This window comes from Manis pentadactyla, chromosome 9, assembly GCF_030020395.1.
Source record: "Manis pentadactyla isolate mManPen7 chromosome 9, mManPen7.hap1, whole genome shotgun sequence".
Taxonomy (NCBI): domain Eukaryota; kingdom Metazoa; phylum Chordata; class Mammalia; order Pholidota; family Manidae; genus Manis; species Manis pentadactyla.
Genome location: NC_080027.1, coordinates 12,722,106 through 12,743,268, shown reverse-complemented (window position 1 = coordinate 12,743,268; position 21,163 = coordinate 12,722,106). Strand labels below are relative to the sequence as shown.

At 57.1% G+C, this 21,163-nt stretch overlaps 1 protein-coding gene across 1 annotated transcript; it reads left to right on the top strand.

The window, feature by feature from the left end:
- The first annotated feature begins 395 nt into the window (after positions 1-395).
- On the top strand, positions 396-11,510 carry OVOL1 (ovo like transcriptional repressor 1). Its single transcript, XM_036929379.2, has 4 exons — positions 396-812; positions 7,152-7,369; positions 9,087-9,276; positions 9,486-11,510. Exons 1-4 carry the CDS (start codon positions 713-715, stop codon positions 9,779-9,781), a joined length of 804 nt encoding a protein of 267 aa, XP_036785274.1. The 5' UTR covers positions 396-712; the 3' UTR covers positions 9,782-11,510.
- Positions 11,511-21,163: the final 9,653 nt, after the last annotated feature.

The following is a 21,163-nucleotide window of genomic DNA, read 5'->3' as shown; positions in this document are numbered from 1 at the left end:
CCCCTCCCCTCCCCTGCTCCCTCGGAAACTCCGAAATTCTGAAACTCCCGCTTGCGAATGGTTGCAGTCGGGGCTGTAAGGGCCCCGGCCAGCGGCGGCCAGGCTAGCTGGGCAGCGGAGTGCTGGATGCCCTGCGCCCGCCCGCCCCCCTACCCCACCGCCTCCGCCCAGCCACCCCGCCCAGGCCGCGAGGCCACCTCACCGGCAGCGGAATGGAAACCGGTTCGACAGGTAACAAATAGGTGGGTTGTCACCGTTATTTCCCAACGCATGCGCCGTCGTTCCCAGGGCCACTCCAAGCTAATTAGCTCGGATCACCACCCGCCCGCCCCAGCCACCAACACACAACGCCGCGAGCCAATAAAGCGTGAACCCGTCCGTCCGGCTCGCACTTTAAGACTTCCCGAGCGGCCGCGGGGGACGCCAGTCGAGCGGGAGACGCTTACCTGCCGCTTCCGCCGCCGCCCGGTGCACCTGGCTGCAAGGGACCTCGTTCGGAGGGAGGCCGGCAGCAGCTCCGCGGAACTGGACCCCGGCGTGCGCCGTCCCGGGCACGGGGTCTCCGCGGAACGCGGGTTCGCTTCTTAGCGACTCCTTCGCTGAACTGCCCCCCCACCTCCGCCCACCTCCAGCGCGGCCGGGAACGGTGGGACGGCTCCGGCTCCAGCTACGGAAGCGGACGGTGCCCGAGGGTTTCGAAGAGGGTTCGAAAATGCCCCGTGCGTTTCTGGTGAAGAAGCCGTGCGTCTCCACGTGCAAGAGGAACTGGAGCGAGCTCCCGGATGAGGAGCGCGGCGAGATCTACGTGCCAGGTGAGCGCCCGGCCCGCCGGCCCCCGGCCCCCCGCGGCAGGGCCCTGTCGAGGCGGCGGGCGTGCGGGACGCTGCGGCAGCGAGCCCGACGGCCGGCGCAGCGGGGGCGCCCGATTTAATGTTTAAGCGGCCGCGGCTCCGTTAGCCCGGGGCGCGGGGGGAGGGGGGAGGCGGGCGGGGGAGGCGCCGAGGGCGGGCGGGGGCCGCTAGGTGGGGGCGAGAGCCGATCCCGTCCGAGGCGCGCGGTGCCGCCCTCCCCTCCACCGGCCCGAGCGGCGGCGCAGGGGAGGCAACGGGGTGTGTCACTGCTCAGGCGACCCTCCAATCTCTAGTCATAAATCCAGAAAGTCGGGACTTTTATGGGGCGGGAGGAGGTCACTGGAGCGATGCCACTTTGGGAGGCAGGGAGCGTGCTGGAGTTCGGCCGCGGTTTGTGCAAAATCTAAGAAACGACTCAGAGCTTAAGACACCGTCATTGGTCTCTCCGTCTCCTTCCCCCGTCTCCTTCCCATTCTGGTGGCCAGAAGGTCGTGGGGAGGGTCGGGCCGACGGGGGGGCTGAGAAGTCAGTGGGGAAGGCTCCCCAAGTCCGGAAGACGGAGGTGGAATCAGATCTCACATCTGCTCGAAACTCGCGTCCTTTAATTTCGCAGATGACACCATTGAGCAGAAAGTGGTTTTAGGGAGCCCACCCCACAGTCAGAGGACCAGGCCCCAGGGAAGCCGTACACCCAGTTTATTTTTGGAAGACGCCTTGACAGCGTCGGGGTTTAGAATGAGTAACCTAAGTTATTTCTTCCTCCCGTGGCATCTTCCTCTGGAAGCCCTACAGACATGTCTTTCCTTTCTGGCATATTCCCCGCACCCCTTGCCCCCAACAAACTCTTTGGTCAGGAGAAAGCCAGTTTCCTTCTGACCTCCCCTTCCCCAGACCTGGGGGTGGGGCAGGGATGCCCTGAACACCGTAATTAACCAACCGACTTTGACCCTTGATCTGCATGCAGGCTCCAGGGCACCGCGCCAGGCCTTGTAGTAAAGTGGTGAAGTGAGCTCAGTGAGGGGCCCTGTGAGGGCTTGTGCCTCAGTTTCTCTCCTAAATTAATTGTTGGAGGCACTGGGTATAGTGGTGAGATCTTTTTGGCCACCAGGATCCAATGGTCTAGGGCCCTGGCTGGATGTTCACAGCTTACCTTTCTCTCAAGCGCAGGCCCTCTTCAACAGCCTCCTTAAAAAACAGGGAATGTGCCGCAAGTCCCTGCTGACCCCAATGGGGATACTGAGACAAAAAGAGAAGTGAGTTGCCTCCTCATCTGAGGTGGATCAGGTTGTGGGCCCAAGATTCTGTTAAATTTCTTGCTTCGCCAAGTTCCCAGGTGAGTGGACTGGCCTTCCACCTGCAAAGGGCCTGCTTAGGGGCCGAGCCCCCGACTCGCTCCTGCCTCCTCCCTCACCTGTTTGTCTTGCTGCTTAGCTGCTCCTTGGGATCTGATAAACTGAACTTGGACTGTGTTAAAGGTGAGGCGAGCCTTGCAGAGACTCAGTGTGCTGTTATTTTTAGCTTTATTTCACATCTCAATGGCTAACAGATCATGCATTGACTTTAACAAAGGACAAAGAAATTCCGATTGTTCAAATCGTTGACTTCCTTGCGTCCCGGTGATTTTCCCTGTCACAGTTGTGGTGGCAACAGCGGGAGTGGCGTGGGAGACCTGAACCCCAGGGGCGCCCACAGGTGAAGAGGAGGGCTTCTGGGGGGTCTGCGCCACCTGCTGCTGCTGTCCAGGTGAGGGATGCTGTGCAGGCTACTCTGTGGGTCATCTGAGGATGGTGGGGGAGGTGGTGGGGTGTCTAACCTGGAGGGTGAAGGTGAGAATTTGCCCTCATGACTGTGGTGAGGGAAAGTGTTATGGGGTCAAGCAAAGTGTAGAAGTCAAAGAACTTAATTTTGCCTCTAAAAGCGGCCTGGAGAGTTTTCCCACAGTATTTGGAAATGAGAAAGGGAATGTTTTCGGGCCACGCTTGGGTGCCTCAGAAGGCTGGAGAGTGGGGAGTGTTTTGTGGTGGCCTGTCCTCTGGCTGGGCCATTCCATCACCAGCCAACCATGACCCCAGGAGCCGGCTGGGCACGTTTCCTTCACCCCACCTCACAGACTCAGCACGTTGTGACCAGCTAAGCACTGACCCCGTTCCCACTGCAGTGGGGGAGGGGACCTGGGGGACAGGGATGCCTTTGAGGTCTGACTTCCTGTGAGGGCCCACTGAGGCCCTTAAAGCTCAGCGCCTGGAAGGAGAAGCTTTTCCTGAACAGAGGAGCCAGGCCCCACCTAGCAGCCCTGACTCCGGGGCCCTGGGCTGATCCCACACCGCATCCTCTATCCCTGCAGTCCGGTTCTAGAAGTCCCACCCCCAGGAGCGGAACCTTTCCCTGGGGCCTCACTCCTCCCAAAGCTGCCAAAAAGCCCAGAGGTGGGCACAAGGGTTGGAAGGCTGCAAGGGAGGGAGATGGCTCCGCTCATGCTGGGAGCATTGGAAGGAGGGTTTGTGGTTTCACTGTCATCTGTTTGGGCCCCGGAGGCCCACAAGCCTTGCCAGAGCCCTTCACCCCCAGCCCTTCCCTTCCCTGGTGTTTCTCTGTATATAAATACTGGCTGTGCAGACCTGGGAGAAATGCTGGTTCCTTGGAGAGGACCCCAGGCATCTGTGCCTGGGGACAAATTCCATCTCATGGTCGGAAGGGGAAACTCAGGAATAGGGATGAGGCTGGGATCTCCAAGCCTGCAAGGCCAGGAAGGCACCCGAGGGAGCCTGGGAGCTGGACTGACATGCTCCCAGCCAGGGGCCTCCCAGGGCTCCTTCCAGGCCCCCTGCCACCCCTCCCCTGCTTCAGAGCCTCCTTGAGCCTGGTGTCAATACATACCCACCGTGGGGAGACAGCCAGGCAGAAGGGGAGACTGAAGGCTCTGACCAGGCAGGGTGGGCACCTGGGCAGCCTCTTTCCAGGCTGAGTTAGAAAGACTGAGAAAGTCAGATTTGGGACACAGAATGCATCGGGGTGGTGGTGGTGGTGAGGAGTTGGAGCGGGGAGAAGGGGAGGCTGGGAGAACAGACAGCCAGGCTGTGGATGGGACAGAAAGCAACTTTGACCCAGCCATGGGCTACACGGCACTCGTGCCTGTCCCAAGGAGAGCTGTCACCCAAGCTGCCAAACCGTTTGTCCCAAGCTTGGGTGACCTGAGGTGGAATGCTGCCAGGCCGTTTGTCCCAGAGAGAGCTGTTGGGGGGCAAGTCCTCTGGGCACAGGGAGGATGGGAGCAAAGAGTGGCCATTGCTGCTGCCAGGGCTCCAGTTGACACTGTGCACCTTCAGCAAGCATGTGCTGTCCCACGGGGGGCCAGTGCCAGGCTAGATGGGAAGGTTGGCGGGTGCACATGCAGCACTGTTCCCGCTGCTCGGCCGTTCACCCAGGTTGAAGGCTGAAGTGCATGACTTTCACTTCATTATGGACACGGTATGAAAAGTGGTTGGGAAAGGGGAAAAGACACTGCCTGGGAGAAAAACTTGGCATTTGCAGGATGGAAACAGCAGGCCGAGAGACAAGCCCATTGTGTTTGCAGGGCTGCCTGCCCCTGCCAGCTGGCTGGCCCTGGCTGCCTTTTGGGCACGGCCAGCTGACCTGCTGGGGCTGAGGGAGAAGGGCACAGGGGGCCCCGCCCTTCCTGATAAGGTTGCAGGGCCACCTAATCCCAACCTGGGCTGTGCTGTCACAGGGGGTCCCCCATTCAGAGCTGAACTCAACCCCAACCTCCAAGTTGGCCTGAACTGGCCGTGTGTGGTCACCTATTCTCCCCAGAGAGTGGGGGAGCAGGCCTTGTGCCCTGAAGCCTGGGTGGGGTAGGACCTGGTACTCTGCCCAGCAGCTTTTAATGCAAGAGAGAGGGGACTGGCTGAGCGTGAGGCGGGCCCATGCCCTCAATGCCAGCCAGGTGGAGGCAAATTGGGCCACCCGAAGGGGAACCTGTGAACCCCTGAGGGAGTGGGGAGAAGGCCAGACTGCTCTGGCCTTGCCATACTCCACAGCTGTGGGCAGGATGAGTGGCCACAGAGGCCGCCGCCTTGCCGGAAGCATCTAATTAGGGGACAGAGAGCAGCCTGAGCAGGGCCCAACCAGTTCTGCTTCCTGCCTCCTGCCACTTAGTGACACCCAGCGACAGGAGCAGCACACCACTGAGCACTCCCTGTGCGTGTGGTAGCAGCAGGGACACGTCCACGGGGGTGGCAGGAACACTGGTTTGGCAGGGTGGGTGGGATGAGGCAGACATCCCCTCCCTGGCAGCTGTGTGGCTGCCCGTCCAGCCTCACCTGCCCCTCCTGGGTAGAGGCAGTACTGAGGCCAGATGAGGCCCAGTTCCTCAGCACCACCATTTCAGGGTTCCTGTGGAACGGGAGAGGCAGTCACAGGCCTCCTCCCAAACTGGCCCAGATCCTGAGAACCCTAACCATGACCCCCCACCCCTGCCCACTGCCAGAGGAACAAAGCAGCCAAGAGTGACAACTGGCTTTGGCCACAAGCCAGTTAACCCTCACCTGCTGTCATTCCTCCCTGCGCTGCTCCATGTGTCGCGGTGTGGCCAGGCTCCAACTTCTGGGAGCCTCCTCACACTATCCGACACCGTGACGGAAGAGGGCAGAGGTTCCCGTTGGCCTCTACCTGGGTTGAGAAATGGAAATTGTCATCCAGCTTTGAATTCTCCGCCAAGATCTACACTAGCTGGTAAACTGGCATCTGAAACTGCCAACGCTCTGGCACACCCTGCCCTCCCCACCCCAGCCCCCAGCCCATGTGCACAGACAGACGTCTGGCGGGTAGGCCAGAGGGACCCCCGAGAGCTTGGGCCTGATGTCCAGCTTCCAGGGCTGGGACCGAGGCACCACGCCAGCTCAGAGGCCAGGCGAGGGCCAGGCACTGGTGAATCAACTCCCCAAATGAGGTGGCTCATTATTAAAGTCTCTGGGCAGACGGACGCCAGTGCCGGCAGAACGGGTTCTGGGCTGGGGCAGGTGCATTCTTCACCTTTGTTGTTTTGAGGGGGCGAGAGCAGAGGCCTGTCCTGAAACTTTGGTGCTTCCATATTTACCCCTTCTCCATTAGCACGCCCCTTAGCCTCCCCCACATCCCCATGTGCCTCCACGTCACCACCCGAGGTGTCCAGGCAGAGGAAGTGAGGGCAGCGCCCCTCCTGGCTGGGACCACCCTGCCCTGGGTCCTCGTCCTCTCCGTCACCAGCCACCGGCAGTGGGTGCAGGGGGCCCTGTGTGTGTGTGCATTTGAGACCCTGACTCAACCTCTTAAGTGCCTCTCCCTAAAGCTCACTCATCCTTAAATTCCTGCAGTTTTTCCTCCTGAAGCTTGGATATTCCTAGCTTAGGGTTTTACATAGAGAGGTTAGCCATTTTGGAAGAAAAGTACTGATGAAACTGAAACATTAGATGGCCTGCCCCGGCTCTGCGGGCTCTGAGACTCCCCTCTGCTCTGTGTTGGCTCCGTTTAGCATAAGGTGCCTGCCCGGGGAGTGGCCGCGTCAAAGGGCTGCCAGGTATCGGTGCCTCAGAGGGTGGGAGCCCAGCCCTCCCTGTGCGCAGTGAGCGGTCCCTGCCGTGGGGGAGGGTGGCATAATGGCGGGCAGGCCTCCCAGGAGACTGTTACGCTGCCGCCACATCCACCTGCCGCGCCCTGACCTCCTCCCTTCCCCACCCCTACCCAGCCTGCCTGCCTGCCAGGCTAGGCCAGCGGGAGTGGGGAGCCTGGAGTCCTGATGGGCTGTGACAGGCCGGGAGAAGAAGGGGCTAGGACCCCCCAGTCCCCCATGGCCAGCAGCCAAATCTGCCTGGAGGAGAGGCCCAGAGTGGCCCAGAATACCAGGGACCCTTCTGGGGCAGGGATGAGTCGCTGGGCCTCCAGCGGTGCCCTTTGCCCCTGCGGGAACATGGATGACGCCTGGAATCCAGAGGGACTGGCCCAGGTGGGGCGGGCAGACAGCTCTCCCGGGATAATTGGCAGGGCAGGTTCGGTCCTCCCAGTTCCGCTAAGACACAAATTACTCAGCGGGCAAGCCTGTGGGCCGGGGCACTTGCCTGGCGTCACCTGTAATTACCTTAATGGGGCAGGAGGGAGGTGCTGCGTGTGGTGGGCTGGGGGTAGCCCTGCTCCACCACATGCCTGCAAAGGGCGGGACAAAGGCTTGAGGCTCAGCCAGCTCATTTTGCCAGGCAGCCTTCCTGAAAGACCTCAAATCCTCTTTCCTCCACCAAGCCCCTCACCTGGCTGTTCTTCTCTCCACAGTCAGCCTGGGCATCTACCCGCCACAGCCTTATCAGGAGCCAGAGCCATCGGTGGCTGAACCCCCCTCCTGCCCCCTAGTTTTGGACATGAGCCTTCGGGACCCCAGCTACAGTGTGGCCCCTGGGCCCTGCGTGGTGGCTCAGCTGCCCTCAGAAGACATGGGCCGCTTGGCAGACCCCCAGAGCAGCGACCATGGCTTCCTGCGCACTAAGATGAAGGTACCAACCCTCACACTGTCTCCGAGGGCCAGGGGCATGTATGTAGAGCTGTGTCCAGCCCACGAGCCATGGAGCACACGAGATGCAGGCAGAGGCTGGCCCTGGACCCGGTCCAGGCCTCCACAGAGAAGTGAACCTGGCTAGCTGAGGCACAGATGGAAGTGGGACAGAAGAGTAGCAGGTCCAAAGTGACAGTGGGAAGAGGCAGGGGGTTCCAAGACATGACACACTTTGTGGAGTCCATTCTGGCGGTTGTTGCATTCCTGGCCTTAAGGGGAACCACGTCTTTACACAGAAGTCCTAGGAAGAGCAGGCAGACGTGAGCCCCGCTCAGCACCTTCCCCTGGGCTCCCATCTGTGCTGCATCCAGAGTGAGGTCTGCAGTGCACTTGATGGCTAACTGTCCCTTGAGGCCAGTGCCCGGCGGTCTCTCCCTCACCCGAGTGTGTCACTTCCAGCCCTGTTGGTGCTTGAGGCCAGTGCAGGGCTGTCCCTGGCTGGGCCTGCATTCCTGACAGCTCCAGGATCTGGCCGCACCTGGCAGCAGTGATGCGCTGGGAGGGTTCTTTTCAAAGCGCTATTCCGGGTGCCAAAAGGCCAAAGGAAACTGGCCGTGAAATGCTGCTGCTTCCTCTCTTACCTGCAGAGGCCAAGTGGGTGTTATAACTAGAGGGGAACCATCAACACATGCTGGGCAGCTGGCACAGCACCCTGAGCCCCTCGGCCCTCCTTCTCAGCCGTGCGCCCCAGCGAGTAGGGAGGGTGTGGGGAGAGCAGAGGCGCAGGAGAGTGGGTGTACACAACTCGCTAGCAGCATGGGGGGCCCCCAGGCGCCAGCAGCAGTAAGATGTGTGATGGGTGCACCAGGTATGACAGGGCCATCCACAAAGCACGAGCAACCCACAGAAGCTAGCAGAGGAGGGGCATCAAGGCCATGCCCCCCGTGCTGGCCACGCGGCCTGGAGAGCACTGCCGCCACTGGGCAGTGCGCCTCCGAGGGCTTGGGGTGCCCAGGATCTGCGTCAGAGTGACCCAGGCTGTGGGGAGGTGGGGACATGAGATGGAACGAGGCTGGCGCTCAGTGAGAGGCCCACGGTACTCGTCTCCACTTCTGAGGAGAGCTGAGATTTTCCCTTATTACCAAAAAAATGAAAAAACTTTGTAAGCAAGGGAGTCATCACAGTGGCAACGGGATCAAACTGTACCACATCAGCCCTGGTCTGAGGGGAGCCGGGGGGCCGGGCTGGCCTGCGGGGGACTCCAGGCTCACAGTGGTGGTGGCCTCAGCCTGAGAAGGCTTCCACAGAGACCGTGTCACGGGCGTCTTCCTCTGTCATAAGGCATAGAACAAGGGCAGAGAGCAGAAACTAGAGAGATGCAGATCTGGGCTCCATGAAGGAGAACCTTCTAGCAGGCAGAGTTGCTGATGGTGAATCAAGCTGCTTCTCTAGGTGGTTAGCTGCCCATCTGTAGAGGTGGCAAAGGGGCTGGGTAGCAACCCTGAAGGGGGACTTGGGGACCCACAGGAAGCTGACCCTAGACCCAGAGGTTCCTTTGTGCCCCACCACCGCTGTTGTCCGTGAGCCAGCGGCACAGAGGTGTGGCCTCTGGAGGGTGGGCACGGCTTTCCCAGGGGCTCGCGTTTGCGTTCTCCCAGTCTGCCCACCTGCAGCCCCAACTCTTGGATGTCTTTCACAAACACCATCCTCACCCACAGGTGACCCTGGGGGACAGTCCCAGCGGAGACCTCTTCACCTGCCACATCTGCCAGAAGGCCTTCACCTACCAGCGCATGCTTAATCGCCACATGAAGTGTCACAACGACGTCAAGAGACACCTCTGCACCTACTGTGGGAAGGGCTTCAACGACACCTTCGACCTGAAGAGGCACGTCCGCACCCATACTGGTGAGCGGAGCCCCCTGGCTAAGCCCTGCTCACTTGGGAACCGGTGGCCTGGGAGGGGCATCTGGGAGCCCAGGGCAGAGGCCTCAGCTCATCAGTTAGGCCACTCGGGTGTTGCAGACGGACAGGCCTCCGTCCATTCTTCTTCCCCAGAGTCAGCTGGTCTGCCCTCCATGTCCGGGTCCCTGATGCCTAGCCCTGTGCTTCCGCAGGTGTGCGGCCCTACAAATGCAGCCTGTGTGACAAGGCCTTCACACAGCGCTGCTCTCTGGAGTCTCACCTCAAAAAGATCCACGGCGTGCAGCAGAAGTACGCCTACAAGGAGCGGCGGGCCAAGCTGTACGTGTGTGAGGAGTGTGGCTGCACGTCCGAGAGCCAGGAGGGCCACGTCCTGCACCTAAAGGAACACCACCCCGACAGCCCACTGCTGAGGAAAACCTCCAAGAAGGTGGCTGTGGCCCTGCAGAACACTGTCACCTCCCTGCTGCAGAGCAACCACCACCTCTGAGTGGCAAAGGCCCGGCCCGGTCGCCTGCCTGCTGCCTGGCTGGCCCACCCTCCTGCAGCCTCTGGCTGGACCGCTGGGGGTCAGGACCGGAGCCCCCAGGCACACGTGCTCACTCTGGCCGTGTACCGACCTCTGCTCATGTTTGTGTTTTGTTGTGTGGCCAGATGCGTATGAGCACGGGGCGGAGGTGAGGCCAGGGCCGCCTTCCGTTTGAAGCACCATGCCTACACAGATAGGACCTACTTCCCGGAGGAGGTCGCGAGGGTGATCCTGTCGCCCCCAGGGTGATCCCTCTGGAGCACAGAGCGTGGGCTGCTGGTCACCCGTGGATGGCAGAGTTGAGAACGTTGGCAAAGAGCACCCCTGCAAACAAAGGCAGTTGGGGGGCTGGCGACAGCCCACCCGGCAGCGCTTCTAATACTCAGGGCTGCAGGGGGCTCTGCCTTTGACAGGGACACGCGCATGCGCGCCCAGCTGTAGATGTGCGAGCACACAGGAGGCCTTTCCACATATCACCTCATTCTTCAGAAATCAGTAACAAGGTGCCAAGGAAGTTCCACTTCCTTTTTCAAAGATGACAAATGTACAGATATTAATATATATTTGGTGCCAATGGTGACTGTTTTTAAGAGAGGATGGAGCTGGCTTTTCTCCCTCCCCATGTGCCTGTTTATCCTGGATGCTTTGCACCCCCTCTGTGCCTTGGCTCGGGTGGCTGCCCGGACCCCCTCCACCCTCGCACCTGAGATGTTCACTCTTAGGCCTTGTTGCTCCGCCCGTGTCTGGAAGGGGCACTGAGCTTTCTGTTCCTCCCCTTCTGCCAGGACAACACGGCACGTCTGCATGCCCTGCCCTGCAGTTTGGCCTCTCTCCCACAGCCTTGCGAGGCCAGCCTCAGAGTCCCCAAGAGCCCCCTTGTCTCTCGGTAACAGACTTTTTGTGGAACAAGTCACCATTCCAGAGCTGGCAGCCCCGTCCGGCTGCAGCTTTTGGGGCGAGCCAGGTGGGACGATGAGTCTGTGATATGCTCGGGGTTCACGGGCCTGGGGCACTAGGAAGATAAGACACGTACAGGGCCAGGCTGCGAGGCCTGCTCCTTTCCTGGTTAAGGGAAAAACCCTAGGACAGCAGCAAAGAATTGGGACAGAGTAATGACCAGACACATCAGAAACTTCTAGAGGGAGGACAGTAAAAGACAGTTAACAAGTTATATTTATAACCTTTTTTCTGTTTTTCAAATGGCAAGGCTGGGTTTTGAACACCTGTAAGAGCCACCCCTGGGCTGTTGGCTCCATCGGAGGGAATCAGCCAGACTCCCTCAGCCTGGTGATGTTCCTGCTAATAACAGGAAAGGGGTCAGAAGGGAGAGATGGGCAGGGGCTGAGCCAGGCTGCCAACTCAAAAGAGGCCCACAGGACACAGCAGGCTGGGCTGCCCCCTGAAGCCAAACCCCCGAGCAGTGGGGGCACATCCCTGGGCTGAGGGAAGGAGCCTTCTCTGACTTCCCTCTGAACATGTACAGATTGTTCTAGAAGACTCCTGTTTTATTTTACTTTAGAGTGTCCAGGAGTATTCTCGAAGTCACATAGTATATAATGACCTTGTCTGGAGGCTCTGTTTTGTTTACATTCTGTGTCCCTGTGTTATCACAGTCTGAGGGAGTCTTAGGGCTCTGTGTTGTCTATTTTATTTTATAACTTTCCCCACAACTATTAAAATCAAAAACGATCATTTTCTGCACTTCTGCTTTTTTGTCTTATAGGCCTTTTTCACCCTGCAGGGAAGTTAATCAAAACAACTAATATATTCTTTCAAAGCTTTACCCTCTTACGGTTACCGGTGGGCCTCAAATCGAGACAAGAATGCGACCCCGATAGACTGAGTGGCCCATCCGTGGTCTTGGCAGTCACACCTGCTGACCCCTGGGCTACGTGCTCTGCTCGTGGCAGCGGCAGGGGCCTCCCCATGGGATCCCTCCACCTGCCTGATGCTCCTGCGTCCCCACGGGAGGTTCTCCTTGGGGCCAGTGCAGTCACTCAGGGTCCATTCTTGGCTTCTCTTCCCAGCACCCTGCTGGGACCATGACATGAAGAGGTCAGGCACCTAGCTAGAGGGATGGCCACACTTGGATAGCACTTGTCCATGCCAGGCACACTCAGAAGTGTTTCAGGCATGTTGGCTCACCCAATCTTCCAGCCACGCCCTGAGGTAGGAGCTGTTATCACCACCAGCAGAGAGAAGTTAGGTAGGTGGCCTGAAGTCTCATGACTGACTAGTACAGGAGCTGGGGTGCAAACCAGACAGCCTGGCCTGGGGTCTGTGCTGGAAGCACCACCCACTGTGCCAATACAGAGGCAAGGAGACAGCATGGCATCCCCAGGCAGGTCAGCCCAGAAGGAAATTAGAGGTTACCTGGCCTTCCCCATCAGCTGTCCAGGATCACTTAGGGAGACCTGATCACTCTGGGGACCCTGGTCCTCGAGTCGCAGGTCAGTGTTCTTCCATCGCATCCCTGGCAGCGGGTAGGTGGGGTTGGAGAGCACCAGGCCTGGGCCCTGGGCATAATGCTCCAGGAGGCATGAGAGGGGTGGGTGCCCTGGTGCTGTGAGGAGAAAGGAGAGCACTGCTCTGACCTCCAGGACCCCTGTGAGAAGCCAGAGCATTGGAAAGGGTCCCAACCTTCCTTCTGTCTTTAACTAGCCAGGCACAGAGGATTTCTCCTTACCTCTAGAAGCCTCTCGTGTGAAAGGCCAACCAAACTCAAGTTTTACATGTGCCCAGAAGAGCAGAGCTCATTGTTGGGAATCCAGATGATTAACTGCTATGTAAACTTTAGGAGGAGTGGGGGACAAGCTCCCAGGAAGCCAGGGATGGGGCGGGGGCCGGGGTGGCCTTCCAGCCTCTGCCCTCATTCCTTAGGAGAGCTCAAGGGGGGGGACACCACTCAGACACGCCCTTCCCTGGCAGGGTCAGGCCAGACAGTCACATTTCGAAGGCCCCTAATGCTCTCCAGACTCTAGGATGGGTGCCAGGAGAGAAACAAGAAGTATGGGGGCTTCTGCTACTGGGAAATAGGCCCTAGACAGGTAGAGAGACGCGATTGATGCCATCAGTTTATAAGTAAGGACAAATGGTGTGGAACTCAAACAGGAGTCTTTTGCATCAGAAACAATAAATACTTCTTGGAAGAAGCAGAGCCCCAGCTGGGCTGGAAAAACAGGAGGATCTGAATAGAACAGAAGAGAAGGGATGGAGTTTCGGGGAGTGGGATCAGGCCCAGAAGAGGGAAGGTGTGGGCAGTGGGTGGGCAGGGGGTCTTACTGTTCCATCAGCAATCTGGATGCCTGCTTCATGCATTCAGCTCGCCATGGGCATTTCTGAGCCCTGCCCCAATGTCAATAAGAACTGATAAAACGAGATTCTGAGAGACAGGAGGGTTGGCTTGAGCTTAGCAGGGTGGGCCTATGGAGGATGAAGGTGGAGTCCTGTTTTTGTACCTAAAAGCGACCAAGTGCAGGGTGGGGAAAACTTTATAAAAACAGGAAGTGCTACAAAGGCTTATACTTCTTTATATTTTTATGTATTTTCTAATTTTTTTACAGTGAGCATATATTATTTTTACAATCACAAGAAAATAAAGTTATAAAACAATTTAGAGGTTCTAGCTGACAAGAAGTTCAACACCTGGGCAGGGAAATGGAGCTGCCCTTCCCCCGCAAAAGCCAATGTGATCTTGGACAGTATCAGAAGTGCGGTGTCACAGCTGTGATCCCTTCTCTCCCCCCAGCGTTGGTCACCAGTGGGTGGTGGGAATGGGCAGAGGCGGGGTTAGTGCCGTGGGCCTGCCTTGTGCTGCCTGTGTGGCCCTGGGCAAATGATCTAACCTCTCAGTTTCCTATCTATAAAATGAGGTGGGTTCCTAGGTTCAAGAGTCCCTTTCTGTTATAAAGACTTTATGTCTCTAGGCCCCCATCTCAATAAAGCCCTTGAAGAAACTCACTGATGAACTGTGGTGGCAATGAGGAGCCGCTAGAGGCCGGGACGTTGCTCTGTGCGTGGGAAAGGCCAGCCACATGGCTGCTAGCTTGGGGCACACAGAGAGGCTCATTCCAGGTGGCTCCAGTGGCAGACTCTGGGTCGAGACGTGGGAAGTGGAGGGGGCACCCCCACTGCAGGAAGACTTTAACCTGCCTCGGCTTAACCACAGAGTGGTTGCTTGGCCAGGCGGGTCCCCAGGCACTGCCACCAGAGGGCTGCTGGCTGGGGCTGGCAGGGCACTGTTAGGACTTCCGAATGGGACTCCTTCATGGGACAACGCCACCCTCAACACCTTCCACCCACGAAACTCTGAGAGGGTCAGAGTGAAGTGGTCCTGACTTCCAGGCCTCACCACCATCCCCAGGGCAGAGGCAGGGTGAAAATGCTCTGGAACAGAACGGAATGGAAAGGAAACCCCGGGAAGAGCCACCCATTGGGAGGCTGTTCCTATGCTCTGGGCTTGGGTGGTGAAGCGCCAGACTTGTTGGGAGAAGAGGGTCCCCTCTCACTGTCTCTGGCCCTGCCTGCCCCTTGAGCCTCCCCAGACACTCCGTCCCAGGTGACAGCAGCCACTGGATCCAGGCTGCCCCCGCCTTCCCTGCCCAGGACCCCCCTTCCCAAGCTCCTAGCGTCTGCTGGATACTCTGTCTCCACCCCAGCTCGGGCCCCCGGCTCTGCCGGTCAGTGAGCTGCTCTCAGTTCTCCCTGAGATGCCCTCCTTGCCTGGCAGCCTCCTCCTGGGCAGCGGGCTCACTGGCACGTGGGGCTCTGGTCCAGCAACACTGCGGGGCTGGCACTGGAAGGCAGGTTGAGTCGGACACAGAGACTCTGGTCCTGGGCAAGGGTGGCACACGGGATCAGCTCTTCCGGCTCCTGCCTCCTGGATGCCAGTGCTGGGGATCAAGTGACTGGCGGCCTGCTTTTTCCTCACCTGTTCTCTATACGTGAAGTGGGTGAGAATACTTTCACCTGATCAATCTTTCAAAGTAGAATAAAACACAAATCAGGTGCCTAAATACCTTCCTCAGTGATGAGAGGGTGGGGGCCAGCTCCCTAAATCCCAGACCCGAGCACCCCACCCGCCCCCTGCCTTCACCTCTGACTTCAGGCACAAGGGCCAGCTGGCATGCCCCCCACGCCCACAGAGAGGACGCGGCGCAGCACAGAGAGCAAGAGCCGCGGGGTTGGCTGCCGCGCCCAGGCTGAGGGCCGCACCACCCGTTAGCTTTCCAGCAGCACATCTCATTCCCCAGAGCAGAGGATCCAGCACTGGAGTGGAGAGCAAACCAAGACAGGCTCCGGGGCCCCTGAGAGGTGGGTGGCACTGGCTGCTAAGCCCAAAGGTCGTGGAGCAAGCATTTTGCTTCAGGCACACACGTAACCGGCCCTGTAATAGCAGCTGATCACCACTGTCATTTAGTGAGCGCCTACTATGCGCCAGCAGCGCCCAGCCACGCTTCTTCCTGACATCATCACTAATCCCCACAACAACCTAGGAGGTAGTTATTATTGTTCCTATTCTTAGACAAAGAGATTGAGGCTCATAGAGACTTAGTATCTTGCTCAAGGTCACCCAGCTAGTCAGTGGGGGGCTCTTGTCTCACAAATTCCCAACTATCAGGAAATGGGGGCTTCCTTCCTTTCAGCTCTTCCCTCATTCTCCTGACACAGAGCACGCGCTCTGTGCCCAGCACTGTGCTGACGCACGGAGGGTGAGAAGGTGAGCTAGGCATGGCCCGCGCACTCTGGAAGTGGCCCTCAGTGGGGGCAACACCGCACCCCTGCCCAGCGGCGGGGGCCAGGGCGCACTAGCAGATGCAAACCGCAGACAGCAGAGCAGCGGCCAGGCTGCCTCAGCCCCGCCCTCGAGCAGAGGACTCCAAAGTGCCCAAATGGCACCCATGTCAACAAAGTTGAGGAAAGGGAAAGGAGGGAGGAACACTGCCAGGCTGAGCACCCTCTGCACTCCGGGGCACTGAGCACCAGCCTGGAGGTCTCTCCAGATGAGGGCAGTGAAACCTCAAGAGGTTAACAAATAGCCAAGGTCAAGGTGGCTACCTGACAGCAGACCTTCCAGGGCACCTGCCTGGAGCTCCCCACCCCCATCACGCTATCTTCCCAGGAAATGCGTGGAAATATAAGAAAAAAAATGTTCTGGAAATTCCTAAGCCCAGCTGTGTGTCAGGGGAGAAGCAATGTCCCCGTTGGGAGACCAAAGGGGCCGAGGGGGTCACAGGGTGCAGCTCTCGCCCCCAGAAATGCCAGGTGTGTTTGCTCCTGCTGAAATTGCAGCCACGCTCATCTTCCAGGTATCCCAAACCTGGAGAAAGGGCCAGAAGGGAGGCGCTTAGGGGTCGGGGTGGTCTGATCCCAGTGGGAACTGTGAATGAACTTCCCGCGGGCATCTGCCCCCTGCCTCCCCTGACCTCCTCCCTACAGCCCGTTTTCCAAGATGGTGATCTTGGTTGGTGAGAAACTCATCCTGTCTGCACCACCTGGGAAGTCCAGTCCAGCCGGCTCCTGCCGCCCCCTCCCTGCCTACCCCGCCTCTGGGGGACTCCAGGTAACAGGCCCAGGCGCTCCCCTCCCCACGCGCAGCCCAGCCAGTGTGCCGCTGAAGGGCACCCGGAGAACTGGTCGGACTTGCACCCCTTTGGCCAGAGGCACAAACAGAACGTGTCAGCGGTAATAACAGGGCAAAGGAGCGGACCGCCCGAGACTCAGGAAGAGGAAGGCAGGCCTGCCTCCAGCGCAGCCCTGCCGTCAGGGCCTTTCTCAGAAGCAAAGGGGCCCTTGGAGAGTGGGCTTCTCTCCCTCCTGCTACACAGGCCTGACCAGTGCTTCCTCCCTGCACAAGGGATTCCCCTTGGGCCTTGTGCTCCTCCGCCTTCTCATCACCGTCTCCCGGGGGTTCTGCGAGGTTCGGGTCAGGCTTTTCTGAAGCAGGAACTCTGGGGGTCCACCACCATCCCCCAGGCAGCGGCTGGTGTCAGTGGGGGAGGAGAGGAGGTTCTGGGGTGGGGGCCGAAGGGCTGGAGCTGCCCTCACCGGGCTTGGTGCCCAGGTGAGGAGGAATGGCCTTCCCTAAGGAGGCCAAGGTGCTCCCGGGGGTGAGTGCGGAGAAGCGCTCTACAAAGTTAGCTTGGTTTGGGAGGAATCTGTTAAAGAGAAAGTAGAGGGAAAAGATGAAAACATCTGTGGTTAGGTTGGGAGAGTCGGGGAAAATGTGTACCCAAATTCATGGTGCATTAAAATGCAATGTCAAAATGAGTTTTAACCAGATAAAATGTTAGCCTTAATATAAAGAATTCTTATGTATCAGAAAAAAGTACACACCATTGAAAACTGGCAAATAGTATGGATGAGCTATTCGTTAAAGAGCTTCAAATGACAAAAATCATATGAAAAAATTCAACTCCATAATCAAAGAAATGAAAATAAAATTCTGTATACAAGTCTATGACAAAACTGATTATAATAATGGAAAAATAGGAACAATCTGGTTAACTCTCAAATACCATTAAAAATTATAATGAAATATTATGTTTCCATTACATATGCTGTTATAAAAAAAAATTCACTAACAGGAAAATGTTTACAATTATTAAGTTTAAAAAGCAGGTTCCAAAACAGTGTGTTGGGTAGGGACGCCTTCCATTTTTGTAAATCCATCATAAAACTTAGGAAAGACTAAACACCATAATGTTCAAAATACTAAGTTATTACTCAAAGTGGAATTATGATTTGTATTTTCTTCTGTTTGGTTGTCCATAGTTTGTACTTTTTCTGAGTATCTCATGTTGGTTTTGTAATGAAAAGAAATCTTGGTGACTGAAAGAATCCTTGGCGGAGGAAATACAAGAATCTATGTATACACTCTTCACCAACAGCGGGGATCCTTCCTGGATAATCACAGAAGTAGGGGTGGGATGGAGGGAAGGCTGAGGTGTGAGGTCACCCGGAGGGGGGGAGAGTTGGGTCAGGAGAGAGGCCTATCCCAATCCTGATGACACTCTGCAGTCTCCAGGGGCCCACGACTGTGGGTAGAAAACAGGATCCGGAGCCAGGACACGAGTGAACCCTGTGACTACCAGTTGACACTGAGGAAGACCCTTGACCTTTCCCAAACTTAATGTCTATGAATAGAAGTAACAGTAACGCAGGATTATTGTGAGGATTAAAGAAGATAATTATTTGCTTTGTGAGGTATAAAGCCCTACACAAATGTTAGATGTTGTAGTTAATAACATACATCTCTGATTCAACCTTAGCAAGAAGGTGGCCGGGGCTGCAGCCAAGTTTTCGCTGACTGTTGAGAGCACTGGATGCGCGGAGGGGAGGGGCCGTTGCCCCGCGCGGTCCAGGCAGACTCTGAGCTTCCCTGGTGCGCACTATTAGAATGTAAAAATAAAAATAAAATAAACTCACTCTGAATTCAGAGGAAGGAGTATGGGGACCTTCTGACTAGTTTGAGAGGAAAGAGTCTCTAGCCCATGACAAGAATCTCTGGTTGGCCACCTGGTGGCTCTAGCAAAGAGGGAACAGCCCGGGATGCAGAGGCCTGTGACCCCCTTTACCTGTACTTGTTTACTGACGTTTTGGCAAAATGCTTGGGAGCTGAGTGGGGTGGCCCAAGGATGCCACAGCTTGTCATCTAAGGAGACTGGGAGAGGCTGGGTGGTGGTTCCAGTTAGATGGGTCCCCACCCTGCACGAGACGGGGGCAGTCATGGCTTCTGGGCGGAGGTGGCAGGCACGCTCATGAATCATAAGCCCCTCTCATTCATGACTGACTAGCTGGTTCTTACAGGGCCATGCAAGGCTTTTATGCAGTATGGCCCCAAACATTCTCAAAGAGAACCCCTTTCTGCATCCCACTGGGTGAGAGGTATTTATTGATCAGATGACCAGCTTTCGAAATAGAGACCACGTTTGGAGACTCCTTCACGACTTCACCACTCCAAGTTCTCCGCGTGAGAGGTGTAATCTCGGTCTTTTCTTTGTGCTCCTTCTCGGATGCCCTCCCTGCCCTCCCTTCCATTGCCTCCTTGTCTTCTTTGGGGCAGTTTTAGTTGCTCTTCCTCTCCTTGTCCCTCAGTTTCTCTCTGCTTCTCCTTGAGTCGTCCTCTCCCCAGTTCTGGATCCAGCTACTGTCTTCCTCTGGGCTCTTCTTGTCACAGGCACCTGCTGCTCAGAGCCGCCCGACGTGAGCGTGTCCTGAGCCAAAGCGCAAGGACCACTGCATGCAGGGAGTGTGAGGAGGGCTCTGCTGTGTCCGCGCCTTCCTGCAGCTGACATGCCTGGACCAAGTGCAGGTCTGGGGGTGCAGTCCCTGGTGCCCGGGCAGGCACAGTGCACCTCCATGTCAGCGGCGGGGAGAAGCCAGCAAGGACAGCCTTGCGCTCCTGTTGGCCGCTTCTCTTCCACTCTGGGTTCTTCCAGGCTCTTCTGTGTATCCCTGCTATCCAGCTGACCGCCAGGTTGAGAGATTTTTCTATCTCCTCATTCCTTAGAACCTCACCCCACTCTAACTTTTCTAATCTGAGTCTCATTTTGAAATCTCCTGCCCAGGGGTTTTCCCAACACCTCCCAGTTTTGTATCAGTCTGCTGTTTATAGCACACTCAGATCAGGAATAAAGATGTCAGGGGGATGGGATCTGACACCACGCCCTGAAAATTCTCCTGTACCCGAGACAGTCACTGGACTGGTGGCACCTGGACAAACAGATCTGTTCCCTCTTTATCTCCCAACAAGGAAGAAACCCAGTAGGCTCCAACCTGAGAACAGGGCTTGGCCAGAAGGCAGATGCCAACTGGGTCATATTCCTCCCCTGGAGGGACACTGAGGGTTGTAGCCGCAGGTCCACTCTATACCCAGGCGGTCCTCTCCAAGCAGCCCATGGAATTCTCTGCCCCCAAAGTGCTCTGTCGGGAGCCATTCCACAGGAATATGCATCTCAGTCCCCACCCAGGGTCTAATGGGGTGGATTTCTGACCACCAGGACCCTAAGCCAGGAGCAGCCTCTAGAACAAACACAGAGAAGTGGGTCAGTGTTGCTTTGAACGAATGAAAACGGGTTGTGCTCTGCATACAAAGGTGACCCACCAGCCTCCTTGGTAACCTGAAGCCCCAGTGAGGAGGGGGTGGCCTGCAGTCCGGCCATGGACTAGGTTTCTCCAGAGAAGCCGAAGGATTGAACTGTCTGGGGTTGAAATGGCAATCTGGGTCTCAGCATCAGGTTCCAGCCCACAAGACACTTCACTTCAATTTTTATTTTAAAAATGTATTCAAAGTTCCAGTCCTGCATCTAATTCCCAGAGAGCCAATCCTTTGTCTGCCTGAGCAGAGGGCAAATAAGGACGCCAGGTTAGCCTCTGGAGGCTCCCATTACTGCTCACTGCGGTGAATGCTGCCGGCAGGTACCAAGCCTTTCTCTGCTCCTCCTATAATTTGAGGATAGAAAACACCTAAGGCCACAGCAGGTGCCTGCTCTGGGCACTTGGGGTCACTCTTGCTTCACCTTGGTTCACTTAGTCAAAGCCTTCAACTGCCTGGTGGCGCTCAGCACGGAGTTGCAGAACTGTCGCTTCCCTCCTGACCCCTCTGTACGCGTGTGCACACACACACACACACTCGCACAAGTTGACGCGCCAGGGCAGGAGCCCAGCTCTCCTGGAGGAAGAGCAAGCGTCCAAGCAGAGGGCGGACAGGAGTGGCAGAGGGCAGCTGGTAGGAGGAGGGCCTCACCTGCCCTGAGCAAGGCCTGGGCACCTGAGTCGGCTGTTAACTGTGCCAACATTTTCTTAGAACTCAATATTGCTCAGAAGACAATCTGACAGGTACACACAACCACTAATTGTCCCTTGACATCAAAGGGACAAATTGGCAAATATTGGTGACAGAAACATGGAAACTCTCCATTTATGGCTTGCTGTCTCTCTTCTTTTCAACACTTTTGCCACCAAACTTTGTCAAACTCCAGTGCAGGAGTTCCCAAATGTTTTCTGCTAAGAACACCTTCTGGCAGCCAAATGCACGTTCTATTCCCTCTCAGTCCAATCAATGGCATAATTAGCCCCTCCTCCTGTCTCGGCCACGGCCTCTGCTCTGTTTCCCTTCCTCACTCACCAGCCACCAGGCTCCTCTCAACAAGGGTGTAAGGAGTTCCAGCTGGACTCCAGGCCAGCTCCGGAGCCTCCTTCTGCGAGCTCCCCACCCCCGCGTTGTCTCTAGAAGATTTCTTTGTCCTTGAGGCTCTCCTGGAGGTGAATGACCCTCACGGCACAGCGTTTCCTCCTCTGGGGCACACAATAATATTCGTCTCATAGGAAATCCAACTCCTT

Coding starts and splice junctions, on each gene's coding strand:
- OVOL1 (XM_036929379.2), top strand. CDS start 713: ATGCCCCGTGCGTTTCTGGTGAAGAAGCCGTGCGTCTCCACGTGCAAG. Junction 813..7,151: donor CGGCGAGATCTACGTGCCAG/GTGAGCGCCCGG, acceptor TTCTCTCCACAG/TCAGCCTGGGCATCTACCCG. Junction 7,370..9,086: donor TCCTGCGCACTAAGATGAAG/GTACCAACCCTC, acceptor CCTCACCCACAG/GTGACCCTGGGGGACAGTCC.